Raw genomic sequence first — 21348 nt, forward strand, 5'->3', positions numbered from 1 at the left:
AAAGTTAAAGGTTAGTAAAGCAATTCCACTTAAAATCAAGTCAAAAGGAAAAATTACTGAGAAATAAACTTGACCAAAGGGGCCAAAACTTGTACACCAAAAACTAGAAAACACTGCTGGAAGAAATTAAAGAAGACACAAATAAATGAAAAGACACCCTGTGTCCATGAATTACAAGACTTTATACACAGATGTTACTAATACCCAAAGCTCTACAGACATAATATAATCCTATGAAAACTACAATGACACTTACTGAAGAAAAAGAAAAATCCAACCTAAAATTCATATGGAATCTCAAGGGACCCCAAATAACTGAAAGAATCTTGAAAAAGCACAAAGTTGGAGGGCCCACACTTCCTGACTTCAAAACTTCCTACAAAACCTCAGTAACCGAAACAGCGTGGTCACGATGTGAAGACAGGCATACAGACCAATTCAACAGAACAGAGAGCCCAGAAACAAGCCCATGCATATGTGGTCAAGTGATTTTTGACACAGGTAACCAGGCCATTAAATGGGAAAGGACAGTTTCTTCAACAAATGGTGCTGGGAAAACAATGTCCACATGTAAAAATGAGTGGGACCCTTACCTAACCCATATACAAAACTGAACTTGAAATGGATCAAAGTCCTAACACTATAAAGCTCTTAGAAGAAAACATAAGGGACAAGTTGTACAACATTGGATTTGCCAATGATTTCTTAGATATGATACAAAAGGCATTAAGAGAAAAAACAGATGAACTAAACTTCTTAAAATTATTAAAACTTTTGCCCATCAAAGGATACTAAAATAAAAAGGCAACCCAAATGGGAGAAAACATTTGCTAACCACATATCTAATAAAGGATTAATGTCCACAACATATACAGAACTCCTAAACATGACAAAAAATAAAAACTCAATTAAAAAAATGAGCAAAGTACTTGAACAGATATTTCTCCAAAAAAGATGTACAAAATGGCCAACAAGCCTATGAAAAGAGCTCAGCATCATTAACTATCGCGATGAGACACCACCTTACACCCATTAGGGTGGGTGCTATCAAAGAAAAAAGAAGAGGAGAGCAAATACTGGTGGGATGCAGAGAACTGGAATGCTTTTCCACTGCGAGTAGTCCATTACAGTCACTATGCAAAACAGTATGGTGGTTCCTCAAAAAACTAAAAACAGAATTACCTATGATCCAGCAATTCTAATTCTGGGTATTTGTGTGTATTCAAAAGAGCTAAAAATAGGATCTCAAAGATATATTTGTACACCCACGTTCACAGAGGCATTACAATAACTAAGAGGTAGAAGCAATCAAAGTGTCCGTTGATGGATAAATGGATACGCAAGTTGTGGTATATCCATACAATGGAATATTATTCAGCTTTAGAAGAAAAATAAATTCAGACACATGCAACAATACGGATGAACCTTAAAGATGTTATGCTAATTGACATAAGCCAGTCACAAAAGCACAGCTAACTGTAGGATCCCAATTATATGAGGTCTCCAGAGTAGTAAACTTCATAGACACAGAAAGTAGAATGGTGTTGCCAGGAGCTGGGGAAGGTAATATGGAGAGTTGTTGCTGAATTGGTATATATATGGTTTCAGTTTTGCAAGATGAAAAAGTTCTGTAGATATGCTGCATAACACTGTGAATATACGTAACACCACTGACTTGTAAACTTAAGAGATGGTTAAGATGATAAATTTTGTTATGTGTGTTTTACCAAAACTCAGAAAATGCTAATCAAAACCAAAACAAACATGTATGTATAAGGTGGAGAGGCCCACAGCAAAAGGCCTTAAGTTCAAACACACCTTCCCAGGATCACTAGCATCCCAATCTTTGGAAGGTAGGCTCCTCATCTACTGCAGTGGGGACACAGATGTCACCAACCACCTCACAGAGCCATCTGTTGTTATTATCTCTACTACTTTCAACCACAAAAGCCTCCTCAGTCTTAGGTAAGCAATACCACAACGACATCTAATAGGTGCCAGGTGGCTGAGAGAGTCAAAACACAGCACAGGAAGAAAGCTGTAGCAATCATGCAACCATTGTCCCCCTCCCCCAAACTAAAGTAGAAGAAAGTAACAGGTGTATCATTCACAGACCATAATCACTTCTCCTGCAGCACCTGCCAACACATAATCAAGTTTTGATAACAGTCACGATCTGTTTCTTTACACTCTTTTCTCCTCTCATTTTGCAGAACAGAGATATTCCTTAAAAGTTACCTGTGAATTGGATTTCTATAAATAATAATTTCTTCCACCCAGTTCCATCAGAAAATTAAGAGCAATTAAGAACCACATTCCCATTGGGTGGGCAGAGACATCTGTTTGCTTAACAAGCACTACAGCTAAAAAAATAACACTATAGTTAACAATACTCTGTTACATATTTGAACACTGCTTAGAGAGTAAACCTCAAAACAGTCCCATCAAAACAATTCTGCAACTATGTTTGGTGATGGATGTAGACTATATATTTTGTGATCATTTCACAACATGTACAAATATTGAATCATTATGTTGCACACCTGGCATTAATATAATGCATTTCAATTATACGGCAATTTAAAAAAAGAAAAAGGAAATAACAAATTATAGTATTAAATGGAAAATGCACAGCAACATGTTAGCAATTCCAGTTATATGTGCAAGGTTTGAAGGGAGGCTACACAATAAAAATACTGAATTTGTTATGGTACCAGGGATTTGGCTAAGGTCTTAAAAAATTTAGATACTTTTATAACGTGGTATAATGTGGTAGGTAACAGTAAATAATACGTGTGTTCTTTTAAAAAAGCACCAAGTCACCAGTTATTTTTTCAAATGGTCTGAAAGATGAGTTTTAACAATGTTCTCCTTTTTGCATTTTCTAATTTTTCCTAAATTAAACAAGTATTACTTTTATAAGAAAAATAATTTTACATTTTATAAATTAAAAATACCACATCACAATATGCTTCATTACCCGTATCTACACATATACGATAAGATGTGTCCTGGTATAATTATACATGGCAATTGTCACTAGCCAAAAATAAAGGTATTTGTCCTGTTCCTTAATAGCTCTAGAATGGAGCCCTAGCATTTTCAAAAGGGAGAAGGCAGAGAGACAGCCCATGAAAAAGGTGCTAGGGGAAGGTCGTGGGTGGCGGCCTCCCCTGGCCACTCTCTCTAATGGAATCTGGGCTCGCTCTCTGCAACCACTCCTTTCACGGTCTCACCACTGACGATCTCCGTGGAGGGCAGCGGTGCCCTTTGCACAGGACTGGCCCTTCAGCCGGCCCTTGTCTCACACGCGCCTTCCACCCTGGCAACTCTACCTTTGCAGTATGTACCTCAAACTTTCTGGGGAGGTGAAAATGTTCTGTATCTTGAGTGGGGAATAGGTTATAGAGGTATTTGTCAAAATTCATCAAATTGTACACCTTAGGTCTGTGCATTTTACCATAAGTTAAATCCAGAAAGTACTGCATATGTGTAACACACACACACACACACACACGGAATCCAACCATTTCTCACCAGCACCTTCACCTCCACACCACTCTGGTCCAAACCACGGTCATCTCTTGCCTGGATCATTGCGACAGGCTCTTAACAGGTGTTTCTTGTTCCCACTCCCAATCTCTAGACCCAAGTTAGACCACATCACTCCTCTGCTCCCCTCACACTGAGAGTTAAAGCCTTCTAACAGGCCACCAGGGCCTCCCGGTCCATCTACTGCTGTTCTCCCTCTGGCCTCACCTCTTGGTGTTCTTGCCCTTGTGTTGCTTCGGTCTCACTCAAATCACAAGAAATCCCTGTTGCTCCTCAAATCCACTAGCCAAGTTCTGGTTGTTCTCTCTGCCTGGAATGCTCCTCCCTCAGATGGCTGCCCTCCTCACCTCCGTCAGGTCCGTTCCGAGTGGATGCTGTGGTACCCTGTCCAGGTCTCCTCCCCCCAGGAATGAAGCATACTCCCTAGCTGTGGGAGTGTTGACAGCGTGTGAAAGCTCCTGGCTCAGTCCTTCTCCAGGTGGGATCTGCCCTCAGCAAAAGAACTGTTTCCACCAAAGTCAGGCCCCCTTCCTAGGGCAGCCTGTGACTGATTGTGGACCTGGCAGTATAAAAGGCCTGAGCTCCTCACCTCAATTCAGGATAACTTTGAAGGGCTGTCCCAGCTCCAGAGCCCCCCATAGGGTCAGCTGCAACTTTTGTTGCACTTGCATTACAACTTAACTTCTCCCCGTTCAGTCTGACTGCTCTCAATCCCCTGCAGGTATGGATCCCAAGAGTACTCCCTGACAATTCTCCGGCTTGCAAAACTCTCCAGCTCAGAGTCTGCTTCCTGAGACAGGGCCTTCACTCACACATGACCTCTCCACTCAGGCTTTCCCAAATCACCCTATTTAAAATTCTCCCACCCCTAGCCCAGTACTCCTCATCTGTGGCTGCTGTTTCTCCCCACACTCACCGGCCTAGTGCTCTAGGTAACTGCTCATGTTTATGATGTCTGCTGTCTGCCTCCCCAGCATGCTCCCATCCTCTGCCTCCTTTTCTGCTTAAACAGGAGTCCCAGAAGACAGCCCTCCCAGCCTCACTGCCTAGAATGCATCACATGCTGCTTGCTCCTCAACAGATCCCGGCATGCATGTGGTTCACAGTGCTGAGCCCTGGGACACAACTGGCACTCATTACTGGTTGAATGGATGAATTTATTGAGTGCTTCTGTGTGCAGGCCCTTCCACTGGAGGATGCAGCAGTCCAGGAGTCTGCTCCTGGCCCTCAAATGAGGCTTGCTGCCTCTTCTGTCTGTCCCTCAAGGGTGGGGGAGGGGTCAGCTTCTATGTGACTTGGGATGTCCTAGGTTGGTAATACACCAAGGCAGGTACTGCTTTTAAGAACAAGTTTTGACCTAAATGGCTTTTCTTTTTGCAAGGGTGTTCTAAACCATTTGCTATCTATTCTGTTTTATCTACTCCCTTTCCTAAAATAGAAAGCTCTAAATCATAATATATAAATAGGCTCCTTGGGTAAGCACTTGGACACAATGCTTCTTCCCCTCATCACTGGAATCCCCAGCAAATTTTACAAGAAAGGCTGATCTATTAGAAGAGCCAGCCAGGATGAACAGGAAGTTTGTTGAAGCAAATCAACTCTGCCAGCCAAGAGTAGTGGACATTGGGCTTCCTGTCCACTAGTCACCTTCCAGCAGCCTTCCTCCAGTATTCAACCCTCGTTTCACATTGACTGAGTGCCTACTGTGGTGTGTGCCAAGCACTGTCCAAGGCCCTGGGAACAGAGTATGAGCAAAGGCAAAGCCTCTGCCCTTCAAGAGCTTACTTTTGGTGGGGAGGTCTCTAGCAGAACCTCAATTTTAGTCAGGTCTCTACCCCTCCCCTATGTAAGCCAGCAAGGAAATGGTGATTGGCGTAAGAAAGGGTAATGAGGAAGACTCAAAGTCCATGACTGGGGCACAGGGCCCTCCCTGTTCCTGAAAGCATTCTGTTGATACCCCATGACTGGCGAGCTCTTGAAAACCAAATGCTAGAGAAGGTTTGCCAATCATACCTCAAGGGAAATCTGCCAGGTAAGAAGCCTCAAGGCCTCCTATGTGGCTACAGGAGCAGCAAAGGACAACAATATTCAACAACAAGGAACTCCTGGTACCACAATGCACACGTTTTTTGAAAGCTCGTTCCAAGGAGGAAAACGGTGTTCAAGCTCTCCATGACAGAGGTGCCCAGCACAGGGACCAACACTTGGTAATTAGAATGAGCAAGCCTGGCCTCTGGCTGGAGTCTGGGTATGAATCCTAACTCATCCCTCTACATTTAGTATAGTCCTGGAAAGGTCACCTCATCTCATGCAGCCGGTTTTCACCTGCATGTTATGGATCTTTTCTTTCTGCTGCAAGTCATAGGGATCTTCAAGGGTAATCTACATATAACAAGTCCCGAGATGGGTCAGCTTCTGGGTGCATTAATTTAGCACCTTAAGGAGCCACATCCTTCTACTGCTGTCATCTGCAGTGTGAGCCTCGTCCTCGTGATCACAGGCTTGAAGTCCAGCGAATGAAGAAAGGCCTCTCACACATCTCCTCTTACCCGATTCCCTAGGAGCCCCCAGCAGACACCCCCGTCCAGTCTTTCCAGCCAGAATGGCATCAAATGGCTATTCCCAACAAATTGGTACTTACCCACATAACAGACTAGGGCTATCAAGAACTGCCCCTTGCAGCTTATCCTGCAGAAGAGGGCAGACACCTGAAAAACACTGGGATTCTGCTGGACAGGAACAGGGGCAGGCAACCCATGCAGTGTTTGCAATGCTGCCTTTCTGCTATTTAATAATGTGGATAAACCGATGGCCCCCCTCATCTCTCTTAGTGTTGCTGTTCGTCCTGGCATGATAAAATGTGTGTGCATCAATATTTGGTCCCAGGGTTCATTCCAGACCTATTTTTGATGTGTTAGACACCTCTGCAGGCTACAGCAAACACCCTGCATAAACAGGACAGCTGAGCAACCTCTGGGGAAAAGGAGGGGTCAAGGCAGGCAGGGGCCTCTCTCCACAGTCTCTGACAGGGCCCAAGATCAGTGCAATTGGCAGCAGGTCCCCTCAGTGGCCAAAGCCAGGTGCTGCCCAGAGGTCCCTCCGAAATGTAAACTACAATTTTGCTCACTAAGTGAAAACATCTTTTCAACCATTTCTTAGATAAAAACAAATGTTTAAGAAAACCCAACTGTTCTAGCCCTCATTCTTACTCTTTCTCTAGCATACTAAAGAAGTAAACTCAGAGACTGACTTGAATCTCTACATTCACCCACCTCTTCCCTGTTTTCAGTGCCCATCCATTCCTTACCTCCACGACCACTGACCTCCACATCTCCCTCTTCATCTCTCACCAAGGCCCAGAGGATTGCCTCCTAACTCCTCTGGGGCCTTCTGGAGACACAGGATGTTACATCCAGGGTCCTCAGAAACCTCAGTGTGCCCCTCCCCCAGCCCCCTGAAGAAAGTCTAAACTTCTATCAAGGTGCTTAAGGCTCTGCCTACCAGCCCCATTCTCTCTCCTCACTTGCTCAGTCGTGCACTAACATGCTCTGTCTCCTCTTAAATGCTCTCAGTCCTCCCTGGGCCTTTGCTCCCGACTCTCCCGCAGCAGCAGGGCCTTTTGCACCATCACAGTCCTGTGGTCAAGGATCAACCCAAGGGCACACCACAAAGCAGGCCGCCTCCCTGGGGCCATGGCAGCTTGCGCATTTAGCTCTGGTTTCCCTCTGCCCTGAATTCTAGAATGTGATGCAGATCCCTCTCTCCCACCTACTGCACAGCTTTCCACACACAGGGTAGCATCATGTACCTCTGATCCCCATAGAACTTCTCTCTGGAAGGGCTCAACGTCTGGTTCATAAATCAGTGAAAAGTCCACGTGTATATTATCCAAGGCAAAATCCCACCCAGTTTTCTTCTAAATCCTCTTCAGATGTATTCTGGTTACTTTATTAAATCACCCATTGTCTTCAGGCAGAAGTCAGTGATGGACAGTGTAGAGAGAGCTCACATTTCCTGAGCCTTCTTCACAGGCAGCAGGTGAGGCAGGTGTTACTGGCTTCATTTAACAGATCAGGAAGAGATCAAAAGAACCTTCCTTGACACATTTGGTGAGCAGCAGAGCACGGAGACTCAAGAGCAAGACTGACTCCAAAATAAAAGGCAAAACTCTTGTCCTTGAGACATAGTCCAGTTGGAATGATGAGACAAATACATGAAAAGGCAAACAGCAACGAAGATGCTCTTATCTAGAGCAGGGTTTCTTGACCCCGGTACTACTGACGCATTGGGCCCGACGATTCTTTGGTGTGTGAGTGAACGTCCCACATGCTGCAGGGTGTCGGCCAGCAGTTCTGTCCTTTACCTACTAGACACCGGTGGCTCCCACCCTGTCAGGTGTGAAAACCAAAGATGCCTCCAGACATTGGCCTGTTTGAGAACCCCTGATCTAGAGCAACTGCAAAGCTTACCTTAACAACCACAACGATGATAAAACATCACTATTAGGGTCCCTCCCACCCTGTTCTCAGAGGTAGGTCTGCAGTGCTCCACCAGCACTGTGCAGGGCCTTTCCACACCCAGGCCTGACTTCCTTGTCGTACCGTCCTCCCCACATTTCTCCTTAGAGCTGACTTATCTCTTTTCACTCAGATGCAGAATATGTCTCAATAGGATGCCTGAAAAATCCTTTCTGGAATGAGATGGGGTAGGGAAGAAAAATAATGCAATCACTGGACAAGAGAGAGAACACACCACAATGCAATGTGATTAACTGACAAATTATCCCATTACTGAAAATCTGCCAAACACCTTTTACAACACTGCCATCTGTTGTGAGCCAGAGGCCAAAGTGGGATGACCGTTCTTTCAGTCCTGGTCCTTCTGGCGAGAATGGGCTTCACTGAAAAGCTGAGCATGAGTACTGTCTCCCCAGGGGTGAGAATTCCAGAAAAACTCTCAGGAACAAAGGGCCAGGGATGGGAAGAACCCACCTCAACGAAATTTCCTAAATACAAACTACATTGTTCTACAACCAAAAACCCAATTGCTTTCACCTTCTGACCAATATACAGTCATAACCTAGCTAAGATATGAGCCTTATTTTAGCCAAGCCTAAAATAAAATTAAATATATAAGGAATACTGTATCTAAGAACACAGAGTAAAATACATGTGTGAATAATGCCTAGTAGCTAACTTCTAGGTAAGTTATGTCATTTGCTCTTAGTATATACTTTAAGGCACTCGTATATATCAGTACATGGTAAAATGATAGGGGTGAGTCTTCATATTTATTCAACTTTACAAGGTCCAGAAGTAGAATTATAATCCCAAGAATTTACAGCTAACAAACTATGGCCACTCTGATTCCACATTCAAGGCTCACTGCACTCTGATATGACGACTTCAAGATGTATTAACTTACGGATCTCTATTGAGCACAGATTCTCAAATGGGGGTGATTCTGGCCACCAGGGGACACTGGCAATGTCTGGAGACATTTTTGGTTGTCACAACTGGGGGGATAGGTGACACTGACACCTGATGAGTGAGGCCAGGCATGCTAACATCTTACCATACACAGGACGGTCCCCAGAACAATTGTATGGCTCAAAATGTCAACAGTGCTGAGGCTGAGAAACTCTACCTCAGGGAAAAGGTCTTACTACTATTATCAGCTGGGACAATGAAGTCTGAAAGTACGCCTACAGCTCAACCTACACTTCATGCTTTGCCTTAAACATGCCTTATTTTAGCTGCCCTTTCCACCCTGTCTGAAGGGATCCTGCCACCACAGGGCAATTGTGGGCTCTCTGCTTCTTCCCTCTTTGGACTCTCAGACACTAGGTGAAGTATGTTCAAGCCACAGAACAAATCAGGAGACATAAATGCAGAGACAGGATGCCAAAAAGTGGTATGATGCACTCTCCAAAGCCCCATGGTCATTTTGATTTGCTAATCCAAAGCACCCACCACTCTGGCTTCTGGCTAAGCAGCTTCCACCCCAGCAGCCCTCACTATTCACTCATTTTTAAAGGACTGCTCAGTGGGACTGGCCACCGACCCAAACCATTGGCATGTCCTTTAGGATCGTGGTAATTCACAGTGACAGTTCTTCTGAACACTTGGTGAGACAAAGGTTGATTTCAGGGGATTTTAAAAGAAAGGAAATTGAACAAAGAACAAGTATAAAAGTATAAACCCCATCTAGCCAGAGTCTCAATTATTTTCTTGCAAATAATTATGTTTATTATGTCTTGCATTTTATAGTCTGGGGTGCCATTTGTATCTATCTTCCCAACCATGCACTGCAACTATACTGTGAAGAAAGCAGAGAAGAAATCATCAAGTTCCATCCCAGGACTATGGAGAGGCCACAGCAACAAGGGGCCTGGGCCCACTGCTTTGGCCACTCTGCCAGGCTGGGATGTTTGGCTGCTGGCCTGACCGGAGAATCTCACTCGTTTGTACCTAGATAATCAAGTAAGCATCTTGACCTATGCTTCCACAGCACAGAACTTGTGTTCTACGAAGGAGTTTATCACAAAGTTAGAAATTATATGGCAGAAGGTTAAAGAGACACTGAAAAAGGGTTGACTGACTATACACACAAACTAATCTAGGAAAAAAATTTTATTTTAAAGTAAAATTCCTTCAGATCTTCACTTATACAACTAGTTCAAATGAAATCTTTCTGTTTCTAATTCACAAGCAACATAGTTTATAATTACTGACCAACTGCCCAGTTCTCCAGGGAAAGATCTGCACACTGCACATCAAGAAATGCTCTTGCAAACCAACACAGGAGAAGTGAAATGAAGTTCACAGCTTTTGCTTTCATGCACGGTAAACCTAGCTGTGTCTTCATAAATTACGGAAACCTCCGCTTTCTTATCTGTTTTAGCCAACACTTATCATATGACCCAAGTGTTGCAGGGAATACAGAGGGAAATGAGGCAGTCCCTACCTGGGGGGCACATGGAAAGTACACCACAGGGACAGACCTCATCTAGTGGAGTAACTCAGGAGCAATGGTAATAAAAGGAAAAGGTGACCTCACCTAGGCCCTGAAAAGTGAGAAAGACATCACACAAGGAGATGGAAAGGGAGAGCACTTCTGCCTGACATCTGTTCAGCTGCAGTAGAGAGCAACCCTGAATCTGGTTCAAAATCGAAAGGCTACATGTACAAAAGAGGCAAAAGCATCTACTTTACTTGCTCTAGAAGAAAACGGGAGCTCCTTCTGGTCGTATTGCAAAGTAGAAATGAGGAACAGCAGAATCAGGGTGACCTGCCTATCAGTAGTCAGAGACAGGCTGGAATCAGGGCTACAGGCCTTATGCTGGGGAATGCTCCTTGGACTTCAGTGCTGTCAGCGAGGGCAAGGGGGCTCTCTCTCATCTCCCTGGGGGTGGGAGGGTAACTCCTGTAGTTGCCAACAAGGTAGAACTATGACAGCACTGCTGGTTATCAAACATTTCTCTGTACCACACAGTCTGTTCTCAACCAGAGGCCTGGAAGAGTCCATTCCTCCAAGGTGTACACTGGGGCACTGCCACAGAACTAAGGAAGCCCCTCTCCTAGAACACACTTGTATGCTATTGACCCCAACCCAAGTCACCCTGATGCCCCAGCTCAGAATAAACATGGTTTCATTTGGCTGGGGAACCTCGGCCCTGAGCCATAGTCCTCCAACTGGGAGGCACTGTCATCAGCTCGGAGCCTCAGCTGGAGCAATAAGTCTCCTCAGCATGGCAGAGACTTGCAGATTTCAGGTGTTCACCCTGCCAGTGAAAGGCTACAAGGGAGGCTGCGCCCAGGTTTCACACTTGGGACCATCCGAACACATCCTGGCTGATGCAGACGAGTAGTAGGAACTGGCTGGCGCCCAAGGGCCGCTCCCCAGAGCCAGGCCGCGGCGCCTTCACGGACCACGGGTGGGCGGTCGAGGGCTCAGCGAAAGTGCTGGGGGCAGAGGCAGACTTAGCCGCAGCCAAGCGGAGCACGTGCGGGGGCTCGCTGGTCTCCACGCTCTGAGGACAAAGTCCGTTACCTCCCGTCCCGCGGCTCTGGCACCGGGCAAAGGCGTCGGGAACGAGGCGGGCAGGGCCTGCGCGCGACTCCGACCCAACTCCAGACCCGGATCTGAAGCCAGGCTCGGTCTCCCGCGACCCCTGTGTTCACTTACCATTGTGGTTGACCCAGGTCGGCTTCAGGAGCTTCATTGTTCGGCCGGCGCCGCCGGGCTGAGGCAAGAGCCGCGTCCTTCAACGCGCGCGGGCCATGGAGCCACCGCCGCCGCTTCCTTCCGCGCCGCCCGCCTTCCAGCCGCCGCCCGCACCGCGCCCTCAGTGCCGGCACGCCATCGCCGGCTCGCGCCCCAGGCCGCCGCCACAGCCGCCCCCAGCGCTCGGCCGCCACCGCCGCCGCCACAGCCGCATCCCCTGCGCCGCTCCTCCTCCCGCAGCTCCCGGGCAACGCCGGAAGTCACGGCTTGCACCTGCCAAATCTCCCCGGCGGGAAACCGCTCCCCACGCGGACGGGGCCGCCCAGGCTCCACTGTCGGTAGGGGCAGCGCAGGGCGGCTCCGCTTCGGGTCCAGCCTGGGCGCAGCAGCAGAAGAGGGGAGGGAGGAGGGTCGGCTGGGATCTGGGAGGGAGACCGGGGCCTCGGGTTTCAGCCCAGGCCCGCGGAGCCAGACAGGGTCGGAGTGGCATGAACCGCCTCTCTCCAGCTCTACCACGCTAGTTACGAGTCCGACTAATTAACCAGCTTCCGTCATTCATCAACACGCGTTTATTGGGCATCTCGAGAGCGCCGTGCCACGTGCAGCCACCGGCGGGCGGCCGTGGTCCCGGGCTTGCGAGAATGCGGGGTGGGGGGTGGGGGTGAGCCAACCCTGGGGTGGGTCGGAGGGAGGGCCGAACCGGCGCGTTTATTGGAATTTTGGGGACCTTTTTCACAGACGTGGACACTTAGACTTGGAGTGGAGGGATATCCCCACGGCCATTTCGGCAACACTGCGGAGTCTTGGCCCTCGTAGGGATGCACCCTGACGAGGTAGAGGAGTGACGTTCGGACAGAGAAAAGAGGACACACTCTGGCGCCTGGGGCAAGGAGCTCAGGGCAGGGCAGGGCCAGGCGTGATCCAACCCACCGTTCGGGGCGTGCCCGTGCGCCGCTACTACGTCCGGGCCCGCCAAGAGTGATTCGGCACGCGCGGATCGCGCCCCAGGGTGGAACTAGGGAGTGTGGATCGACGGCACGGTCGGACCGTATCGCGAAGCACAGCGGGACCCACGGCCGAGGTGCGCGCAGTGAAGCAGCCGGTTGGCTGCCTTAGAAGCTATGGCTGCTCAGGTGCTGGGAGCTACCGCGCGCGCTCTGTGCTCGCGGTGCTGGTGAGTGCGGACCTCAGACCCGACGAGGGGTGTCCGGGGCGCACGCGGGGGACTCTGCACCAGGTAGCACAGGCCTCGCCTGCGCTTCCTCCCCGGTTGCCCTTGTCCACGGATATCTAGGAAGGTGGCTGATCCCGCCTCTTCCTGTGGATGAGAATTCTAAGATACTGGCTGGCAGGGACCCTTCAACTGCTTTTTGGTGTGAACTGGGGATTTTGAAAAATATCCCACATTGACTTTGCTGTCACATCTAGCAGTTTCAAGTGCCTTAGGTTTTGAGAGCACTGTTAAAAAGAAAGGGGTGGTTGGGTTTGTTTATTGGGAGAAAATCAGATATTTATACACACTCTTATCTCTTTCAGGCGACTGGGAACTTGGCAGACACAGATTAGAGACACCCACCAGAGAGCCTCATTGTTGTCCTTCTGGGAACTCATTCCCATGAGGTAAATTTAACTAGGGGTCTGACCTCTTTGGGGGTGTCAGAGAAGATAGATATGCACTTGAATAAAACAGAGCAAGACTAGTTTTTGGTTTACAAAATTAATAGCCTACAAAATTTCTCAGTTAAATGTAGCTAGATGTTTTCATGTCTTTTCAACATTCTCTGTATGCTGTGTCTATAATCAGAAAACAAAAAAATGTAAAAGTAGTTTAAACAAAAGTTGAATTAGCTTTGAATGGATTCTTGTGTCTTTTAAAGGGCAAAGCATAAACTTCTGTTTCTCCACGGACCTTCTATTTCTGACTCCCTGGAGAAGTGAGGGGAGGTGTGAGGACGAGTTTTTCCACCTGGAACTCTGGATGCTTTCGAGAGACTTGATTCAAGAAATCTGGTCTTGATTATTCCTAATAGTGAATTACCACCATGGGAGATTCATTGCTGACTGTAAATCAGACTTTTGTGAATACTCTAGGATGGGAACATTAATTAAGAAATCCCCTGAAGTAGGGACATGCTAGTCATTTTTATGCTGTTTTACTCTTACTGAAATCATTCTTATAAATCACAATCCATTTAAGATGTGAGTAATTAGCTTCTAATTAATCAGTTTGGTATTTTCTCTTTTCAATGCAAATCCAAGGCACACCTGTACTCCAGGGCTAAAGATGAGCACTTCCCTTTAATTTACACCCTGATACCCCCCTGAAGCTTTTCCACCCCTTCCTGGGTTGACAGTGCCCACACAGTTCTCACAAGGACCCTGGGATGGAGGCCATCTCCCTGCCACACTCATTTTACGAGGTCAGGGTCATGTACACACAGTCCACTCCCCAGTGGAGAGCTCAGAAGCTTGGGGTACTTTATGTAGTGCCATGTCTCCCAGGATGTTTGTGAAACTGAAGAGGAAAAATTTTAATGTTTTCTTTATCCATTAGAGCAGAACCTCTGCGGAAGAAGAAGAAGGTAGATCCTAAAAAAGACCAAGCTGTGAGAGACCGTTTGAAAAAGAGGATCCGACGACTAGAAAAGGCTAGCCAGGAGCTAATTCCCATTGAAGATTTTATTACGCCTGTGAGGTTCTTGGATAAAGTGAGGTAAGGGTCCTCTAGGGTTGAAGTCCTGAGGGCAAAGGAGTTCATCGCCTAAAGGTGATTGTAACTGCAGTTCATGCCAGTGATGGGAAGGGGTTAGTGGGCTTGGGCTGACTTGGCCCTGGGCTGAGTCCTTTTCTCCTTGATTATGTCTCGCAGGAGTTGGAAAACATTCCTGGGTGGTGCTCTTGAATGGCTGAATGTGGGAAAGAAACTCAGAATAATTGTTTGATAAGCCAGACCAGAAACTTGAGTGAAGTTCTTATCAGCACTGCTCAAAAGTTCATAGTTGCTCTTCTGTCAGAGGTTGTAGCTGTGGCTGACGACTTGGGCCTTGGGTCTGCAGGCGCTGCCCATCCTGGTGGCATAACGCCCTTAGCCTTTTGCTTCGTGATGCACATGCTCACATTTGGGTTGTGTGTGCGCAGGATTACTGCCTTATAAAAGTGTGTGCTATCTGTAAAGTAGCAGCACCTTGCCACACAAGTGGGACACTGCAGGTGTCATTTGGTACTCTGGGGCTAATAATAGGCTCTTGACTCCCTGGGATTTTGGTGTCCGTTTTCATTATACAATTTCATTTTTCTCCAAAGTCACCTCTCACCAAAAGTAGTCTCTGCCTGGGAAAGAAGAAGAGCTATCCTAGTCTCCTCTGAGAATCAGTGACTCTTATCTGCAAGTAAAGCAAATGGCACTGGCTTGTAGCATCAGTTGCAGCTGCCACCACATTGAACATTCTATTTCTTAATTTGTCCCAAACTTTCACTTCCTTTCGTAAGTTCCATCTGTGTCTGGCAGGGAGGATGCATGGGCCATAAGCAGTCACCCAAACTCCCTGGTCAGTGCTGCCCAGCTCACACCTTTGGATTTGTGTGTTCCCAGACAGCGGCCTCAGGTAGAGCTCTCCTTTGAGGAGGCTGAGCGGAGAGCTCTGCTTCTGAAGAAATGGTCCCTGTACAAGCAGCAAGAGCATGAGATGGAGAGGGAAGCCATCAAGTCCATGCTTGAGGCCCAGCAGGAAGCTCTGCAAGAGCTGAAACTCATGTCCCAGGAGCTGCATGGGGAGGCCATCAAGCGGGACCCTAGTCTGTTCCCCTTTGAGAGAGAAGGGCCAACTTACACACCACCAATCTCCAACTACCAGCCCCCTGAAGGCAGGTACCACGACATCACCAAGGTATATACACAAGTGGAATTCAAGAGGTAGAGCTGGAGGCAGCCATCTGAACACTGTGCCCTTCAGAGCCAGAATGACCAGGGCTCAAGTCCACTTGTCACAGTATGAGGCATGCTGAGAATAAATGTAAGTGTAACCAAGTGTCTCTTTGTCTTATGTTAGGGTCAAAACTAATTCATCTGAGGATGGATAGGGGTGAGAGGTACTGTCCCTCCTCTCCAGGTACTGGGGAGAGGATGACCAAACCTTGACCACTGTCCCCCAATAAAAAGGAAGATTCCAGTTCTGTGGGGTGGATGCCCCCAGCAGGAGGCATAAAATGATCCCAAGAGACAGAGGTGAAGGATGTGCAGGCTGTGTGTGCTGTGCTGTCTGCATGGGTGGGCAGAGGAGAGGCAGGGCCTTCACGGGTGGGGCAGACAGGACACATGAAGTTCCTCACATCATCAGCAGCAGGGCCAGCTTCGCATTTTAAGCTGGGGAGGGAGGCTGAAGAGGGTGGAGCAGGCCAGGGACACACTAGTGAACAAAGCTGCTGTGTCCTGCAGGAGGGTGGGACCCCTGGGGCTGAGGACTCTTACTCGGGTACTGTCAGTCTGGAATGGTGGCTGTATTAGGGTGCTGGGGTTGCCAGGACAAAGTGCCAGCCTGCATGGCTGAAAAAGACATTCCTCACAGTTCTGGAAGCTACAACTCCCACGGCTGAGGCACCAGCAGGGTTGGTTTCTCTGAAGGCCTCTTGCCTCTAGATGGCTACCTTTGTGCTTTGTCCTCACATGGTCATCCCTCTCCAGCCATGCTGGATTGTCACGGCCGACCTTAATGACTTCATTGTAACACTGAGTATAACATCAGATGTGAAATTTAATAGTCCCAACAACTAAACTGTTGATTTAAAAGTTCAGCTTCTCTTTGAAATCTAATGTGTAAAATGGCCTTTGACATACTCCACATTTTCTAAAAATGACCAGGGGAAATGTTAAGTGGACCAAAATTCCAGGTTTGGGTTTCTTCAGCCAAGAATCCATGAACGCTTTTTATGCAAGGTGGTGTGTCCTTAGCTGTGTGCAGTTCTTAAAAACCAGAATCTCACCTCCTGTGAGCCTAGGGGGTGCAGCATGCCGGTCCAGAGGTCCACCCCACCTGTGTCTGCAGAGGACCTGAGCGAGCGGGCCACAGCCAAGTGTGGGCACAGTGGCTGGCCATGTGTGGTCCTCACCAAACCAGGGCCAGGTGAGGTGTTCTTGGCAGCACGACCATTTAGCTTCCTCATCCTGACCCCTCTATGTGTCCACAGGGGTCACAGCTACCACTTAAGACTTTACCTGAGAATTTTAGACCTCATGATGACCACCTGCTGTGCTGCTGTCCTGCTGGGAGGTCAGCAGGAGGAGCATGAGACAGCCCACCCTGCCTGCTTTCAGCAATCTGCAATGGTCCTTGGCTTCCTGGAAGCTGTGCAGTGGACAAAACTTCTTCCAGAGCAATGGCAGCAGGGGGGCACCCAGAACGCAGGTGAGGGCTGGGCAAGCAGCCCTGGGGGTGTGGTGCTCGGTGTTCCAAGCCAGGCAGAAGTTCCCAGGTACCTACTGGAACGCTTGGGTCAGTCAGAGTCCTTAGGGTCACATACAACAGCCCCACTTGAAACAGACCAGAGGAAGCTGTGCAGGGGTGCTTGTCACTTGTCTTCCTCCTCCTGTGGCAGAGGGAGATGCCATTCTGCAGGGGGGCTCTGCCTCGGGGTCCACACCAGGGTGTGCTTTTGTGCAGCCTGGACTCTCCTACGCTCGCTCTCACAGAGGGACCGCTGTACAAGGGAGACCCTGGTCACTTCACACCCCACATGCCCTTGTACCTCCCTCCCCATCAGCCACCTCCCAAACACAGACAAACAGAATGTTTGATACATACCACTCCAAAACTGCTTCCATCTAATGCACCCTGGCGATTGTTCCACACTAGCATGCACATAGCTAGATCCTACTTTGTCCTGCCCTACTGTGAGAAACTACAACTGACCCTTGAACATGGGGTAGGGGTGCCAACCTGCCACACAGTTGAAAATCTGTGTATATCTTCAGTTGGCCATCTGCATACACAGATTCCCAATTGTGGGTGGACACAATTGTGGGTCAACACAGTTGACCTCTGAACAACACAGGTTTGAACAGTGTGAGTCCACTAAAAAAATCCATAATAAGTGAACCCGTGCAGTTTGAACCCATGTTGTTCAAGGATCAACGGTACTGTGTAGATAGATCACCATCACTTGAAGAAACTTCACAAATATCTTCTCCCAGGCCTCAGGGCTTGATGCCTTTGGTTGACCTGATAAGATTCAGCTGCTAAGGCTACTTGGGAGCTGAGCTGGAAGAAAAGATAAGAGTCTGAAAGAGTAGCCCAGAGGAAGACCAGGCAAGATACACGTCCAGGTAGCCCTGGATGGGCGATGAAGAATCCAGACCACAGACGCCACTCTCCCCAAAGTAAACACACGTCACAACTGTGACAGGACCCCCTGGTTAGGTGCCAGGAGCTATGCTGGCCTCTATACATGTTAATTTCACAGTTTTCTTCTTAAGCTCTATTGTCTCAAATAGATGTTTTTGTTCCTGTTTAAAAAGTGATCAGAAACCCAAAGTAGAATATGAAACACTCCCAGACCTTCACCCCCCCCCACCCCCCCACCCCCCGAGGTGAAGTTAGCAGCTTCCCCCACACACTTTTAGGCCTAAATTTTAGAGCCATTACATGTTTCCCTAAAGAAGCAATAATCTTCTACTGGCCAGTGTATATTTTCTACTTTTTTCGCCGAGGCATCTTACTATGCTCGGATATGTTAGTAGCTATTGTTTTTAACCAGGACATGTTCCTACCTATACTTTAATGGCTATGTAATACTCCACTGTGTGGAAGAAGTTATTTGGTCAAATGTCTGTCAGTGTACTTTAGGACACTTTCAGTTTTTTCACTATCACAAACAGTGACAGAGTGGTCATTTTGAACTTTTACCTGTGCTGTTACCCAATTACTTCCCTAGTATAAACTTCTAGAAGTAAAGCGGGTCAAGAGGTATGCATTTGACTTTAGACAATTGGAACACTGGATGCCACCAATGCCGCACAAGGACTTCTGCCTCCCCAAACTCCTATGGACACTTCTGACATCGGCTGGGTAGAAACCACCCCCTCTCATTTCAACTGCTATGCCAGGTCATGGGGGCTTTCTTTTTGAATGAATGCTTTCTTTGTGTCCTCTGCCTACTTTTCTATTCTAAAATCACCTCCATTTTTCTTACTGATACGTAAGAGCTCCTACATATATAAAGGTTCCTAAATCTCTTGCCATACAGGCTGCAAGTTATCTTTTCCATTTTTTTGGACTTCTACTTACTATGGACTTGTCACATTTTCTTTTACACAGTAGCTTGGTTTCCACATCAGTTTGTGTGTTTCAATAATAAGATACACTTAACAACATTGAAGCAGCCACCAGTCCTTCAGGCTCCCCTTCCCCAGGCACCTCCCCATGCACCCTCACAGCTTTTCTCCATCTCCCTGCCCACAACAGCTCCGAGAAACTATTGTACGCTAGACTAGAATGTAGGTGCTAGAAGGGCAGGTGCTCTGTTCTCATCACTTCTGTATCCCTAAGAGTGCCCAACAGGATCAAATATCTGCTGAATGCACGGACAACTAAAACCACCTCCTTACTGGTCTCTGTGCCCTCCATCATGTACTCTCCCGCACTGGCAGCCAGACTGATATTTTAAAAGTACAAATCAAATCATGCTTCCCAGCACACATTTAGGCTAGAATCTAAGGGTGTCCAACCTTTTGGTGTCTCTGGGCCACACTAGAAGAAGAAAAGTTGTCTTGGGCCACACATTAAATATATTTCAACATGTAGTCACAAAAAAAATTCTTGTCATGTTGTAATTCAGTTTACGATTTTGTGTTGAGCTGCATTCATTGCCATCCTGAGCCTCATGAGGCCGGCAGGCCGCAGGTTAGACACCCCTGAACGCCCACCAGGTGTCTGGTACCTCCCCAGCCTCATGCCCTACCCTTCTACAGCCCACCCTCCTTCTGCTTCACGCACCTGGACCTTGTTCCTCAGCTTGATCCCCTGAGGCTGTAAGAGGGCTGCTAAGGCTGGTTGCTGGTCTTTCAGGACTCAGCAATATCAACACCTTTGCAGGTAAGCAGACAACCCTATCACTGTTAGGGGACCCTCCTCTCTTTTCCTTCAGTGTCTGAAAACCCAGTTGATAATTTTTGCTATTTCTCGAAAGTAAGAAAACACAAAAAGAGGGAGGTCCCCGACAGTGCTCTTTTCCAGAGTCCCGGGACCTGGGACGTGGCGGGATGGCCCGTGCACTAGGGCGTCCCTACGATCCGCCCAGGTGGCTCAGCGCCACCCCCAGCATCCTGGGCGCACCTGGGCCTTGGCGCTCCGGCGCTCCTCCCATTCGCGGCAGCTGTCCAGGTCGCGTCGCCATTGCTCGCAGGCCGGCCGCTCGCCGTGGACGTAGTAGTGGTGCAGGAAGTGCCCAGCGCTGCGGCAGAGCTTCCACTCGGCACGATAGGCTTCACAGGGGCGCGGCGGCTGCAGTGAGAGGTGCACCTAAGGCGGAAGCCGCTGTGCCGCCCACCCTGAACCCATCCCGGGAGAGAACTCAGTTAAGCCGGGTCACACGGTCCAACGAGGTCCCTGCAGGTCCCTGGCGCCCACCACACTTACCTGCCAGCCGGCACCCTCAGCCATGTCAAGGGGAGTACCGAACCCTCGCCTCCTCAGCCCGCTAGCCAATGAAAATTGATTAGGCCTGCACCACGTGAGAAAGCGAGGAACTCAGATATGACGATTAAAATCCTCGCCACCTCTTCGACACTCGCCAACAAACAGGACATTTGGGTGGGGCAGCCAATAACAGCTGGGGATGGTGGTGCACGCGAGGAGGGGCGGAGCCCCGGTGGATGGGGCATACCAGTGGAGTGAGAAAACTCGGCCAGGAGCCAGTGCAGACACGGTGCCAACAAAGGACGTCCACCCGCTGCTGGGCAGGTGTCCCGGCTGCACAGCCACGTTGCTGGCTGTTTCTGAAACCACACGGGCCAGTCCTTTTTAGTGGCTGTTATTTTCATAAATCTCAAAGATTGGATTTATTGTCGTAATCACACACTGTGCAGTATTTGTCGTGAACCTGCCAAGTCTACTGCTGTAGTGTCCGCCCAAGGACAGAGATGAACTCACAAAATAATCGGGGTTGGCTGGGGATGACATGTGTTGAGGGCTGAGTATCTAGGGTGTGGGATGACCTCTCGAGGGAACCCAGGATGGAAGTGTTGGCAAGAAGGGCTTTCTGAGCAAAGGAATGGAGGCTGTGCGGAGCATGAGATCCAAGTCCAGAGGTGGTGTGTATGGTTAGCAGCAAAAGCTTTACCAAGACAGGAGGCCCTGCAATAGCAATGCAATGGTTCTGACTTCTGCAAACCTAATCATGTGCTGGGCCATTGCTGGTCCCCCTCTAGGACTGAGACTGGGTCAGATGCCCTGCAAGTGGCCCAGGAAGTTGCAATTTTATCAGGACACCTGCCATGTTGGCTCACAGACCAAGGTTGGAGAAGACACTGTGTGACAATAAGGCTGCAGGCCAGAGTACAGCAGTAATGACCAGGAC

General features: G+C 48.3%; 3 protein-coding genes across 7 annotated transcripts in view; 1 reads left to right on the forward strand and 2 right to left on the reverse strand.

Moving 5' to 3' along the window:
* The window catches only part of LOC123806550 (protein HIRA), a 74470-nt gene extending 62596 nt beyond the window's left edge, over nucleotides 1-11874 (reverse strand). For both annotated transcript variants that reach the window (XM_045819730.1, XM_045819732.1), the window contains exon 1: nucleotides 11740-11874. In XM_045819730.1, the coding sequence (XP_045675686.1) occupies nucleotides 11740-11776 (37 nt within the window). In that variant the 5' untranslated portion in view covers nucleotides 11777-11874. The remainder of the gene's footprint in view (nucleotides 1-11739) is intronic.
* Nucleotides 11875-12013: 139 nt separating this feature from the next.
* Nucleotides 12014-15806, forward strand: MRPL40 (mitochondrial ribosomal protein L40). 3 transcript variants are annotated; one of them, XM_045819734.1, is made up of 5 exons: nucleotides 12014-12116; nucleotides 12517-12952; nucleotides 13315-13398; nucleotides 14333-14491; nucleotides 15371-15806. In XM_045819734.1, the coding sequence occupies exons 2-5, from the start codon at nucleotides 12900-12902 to the stop codon at nucleotides 15693-15695; spliced, it is 621 nt and encodes a 206-aa protein (XP_045675690.1). In that variant the 5' UTR covers nucleotides 12014-12116; nucleotides 12517-12899; the 3' UTR covers nucleotides 15696-15806. The 3 variants fall into 3 exon arrangements, with proteins under 3 accessions (XP_045675690.1, XP_045675691.1, XP_045675692.1); XM_045819735.1 differs by having other exon boundaries at nucleotides 12517-12859; XM_045819736.1 differs by lacking the exons at nucleotides 12014-12116; nucleotides 12517-12952 and adding an exon at nucleotides 13117-13151.
* A 142-nt stretch (nucleotides 15807-15948) lies between these two features.
* Nucleotides 15949-20545, reverse strand: CUNH22orf39 (chromosome unknown C22orf39 homolog). Of its 2 annotated transcripts, none has more exons than XM_045819739.1 (3): nucleotides 20409-20545; nucleotides 20106-20273; nucleotides 15949-17472 (listed from the first exon to the last, which is right to left on the reverse strand). In XM_045819739.1, exons 1-3 carry the CDS (start codon nucleotides 20430-20432, stop codon nucleotides 17344-17346), a joined length of 321 nt encoding a protein of 106 aa, XP_045675695.1. In that variant the 5' UTR covers nucleotides 20433-20545; the 3' UTR covers nucleotides 15949-17343. The 2 variants fall into 2 exon arrangements, with proteins under 2 accessions (XP_045675695.1, XP_045675696.1); XM_045819740.1 differs by lacking the exon at nucleotides 15949-17472 and adding an exon at nucleotides 17487-18032.
* Nucleotides 20546-21348: the final 803 nt, after the last annotated feature.

This window comes from Phyllostomus hastatus, unplaced genomic scaffold (genome assembly GCF_019186645.2).
Source record: "Phyllostomus hastatus isolate PE091 unplaced genomic scaffold, TTU_PhHast_1.1 phas_scaffold_387, whole genome shotgun sequence".
Taxonomy (NCBI): domain Eukaryota; kingdom Metazoa; phylum Chordata; class Mammalia; order Chiroptera; family Phyllostomidae; genus Phyllostomus; species Phyllostomus hastatus.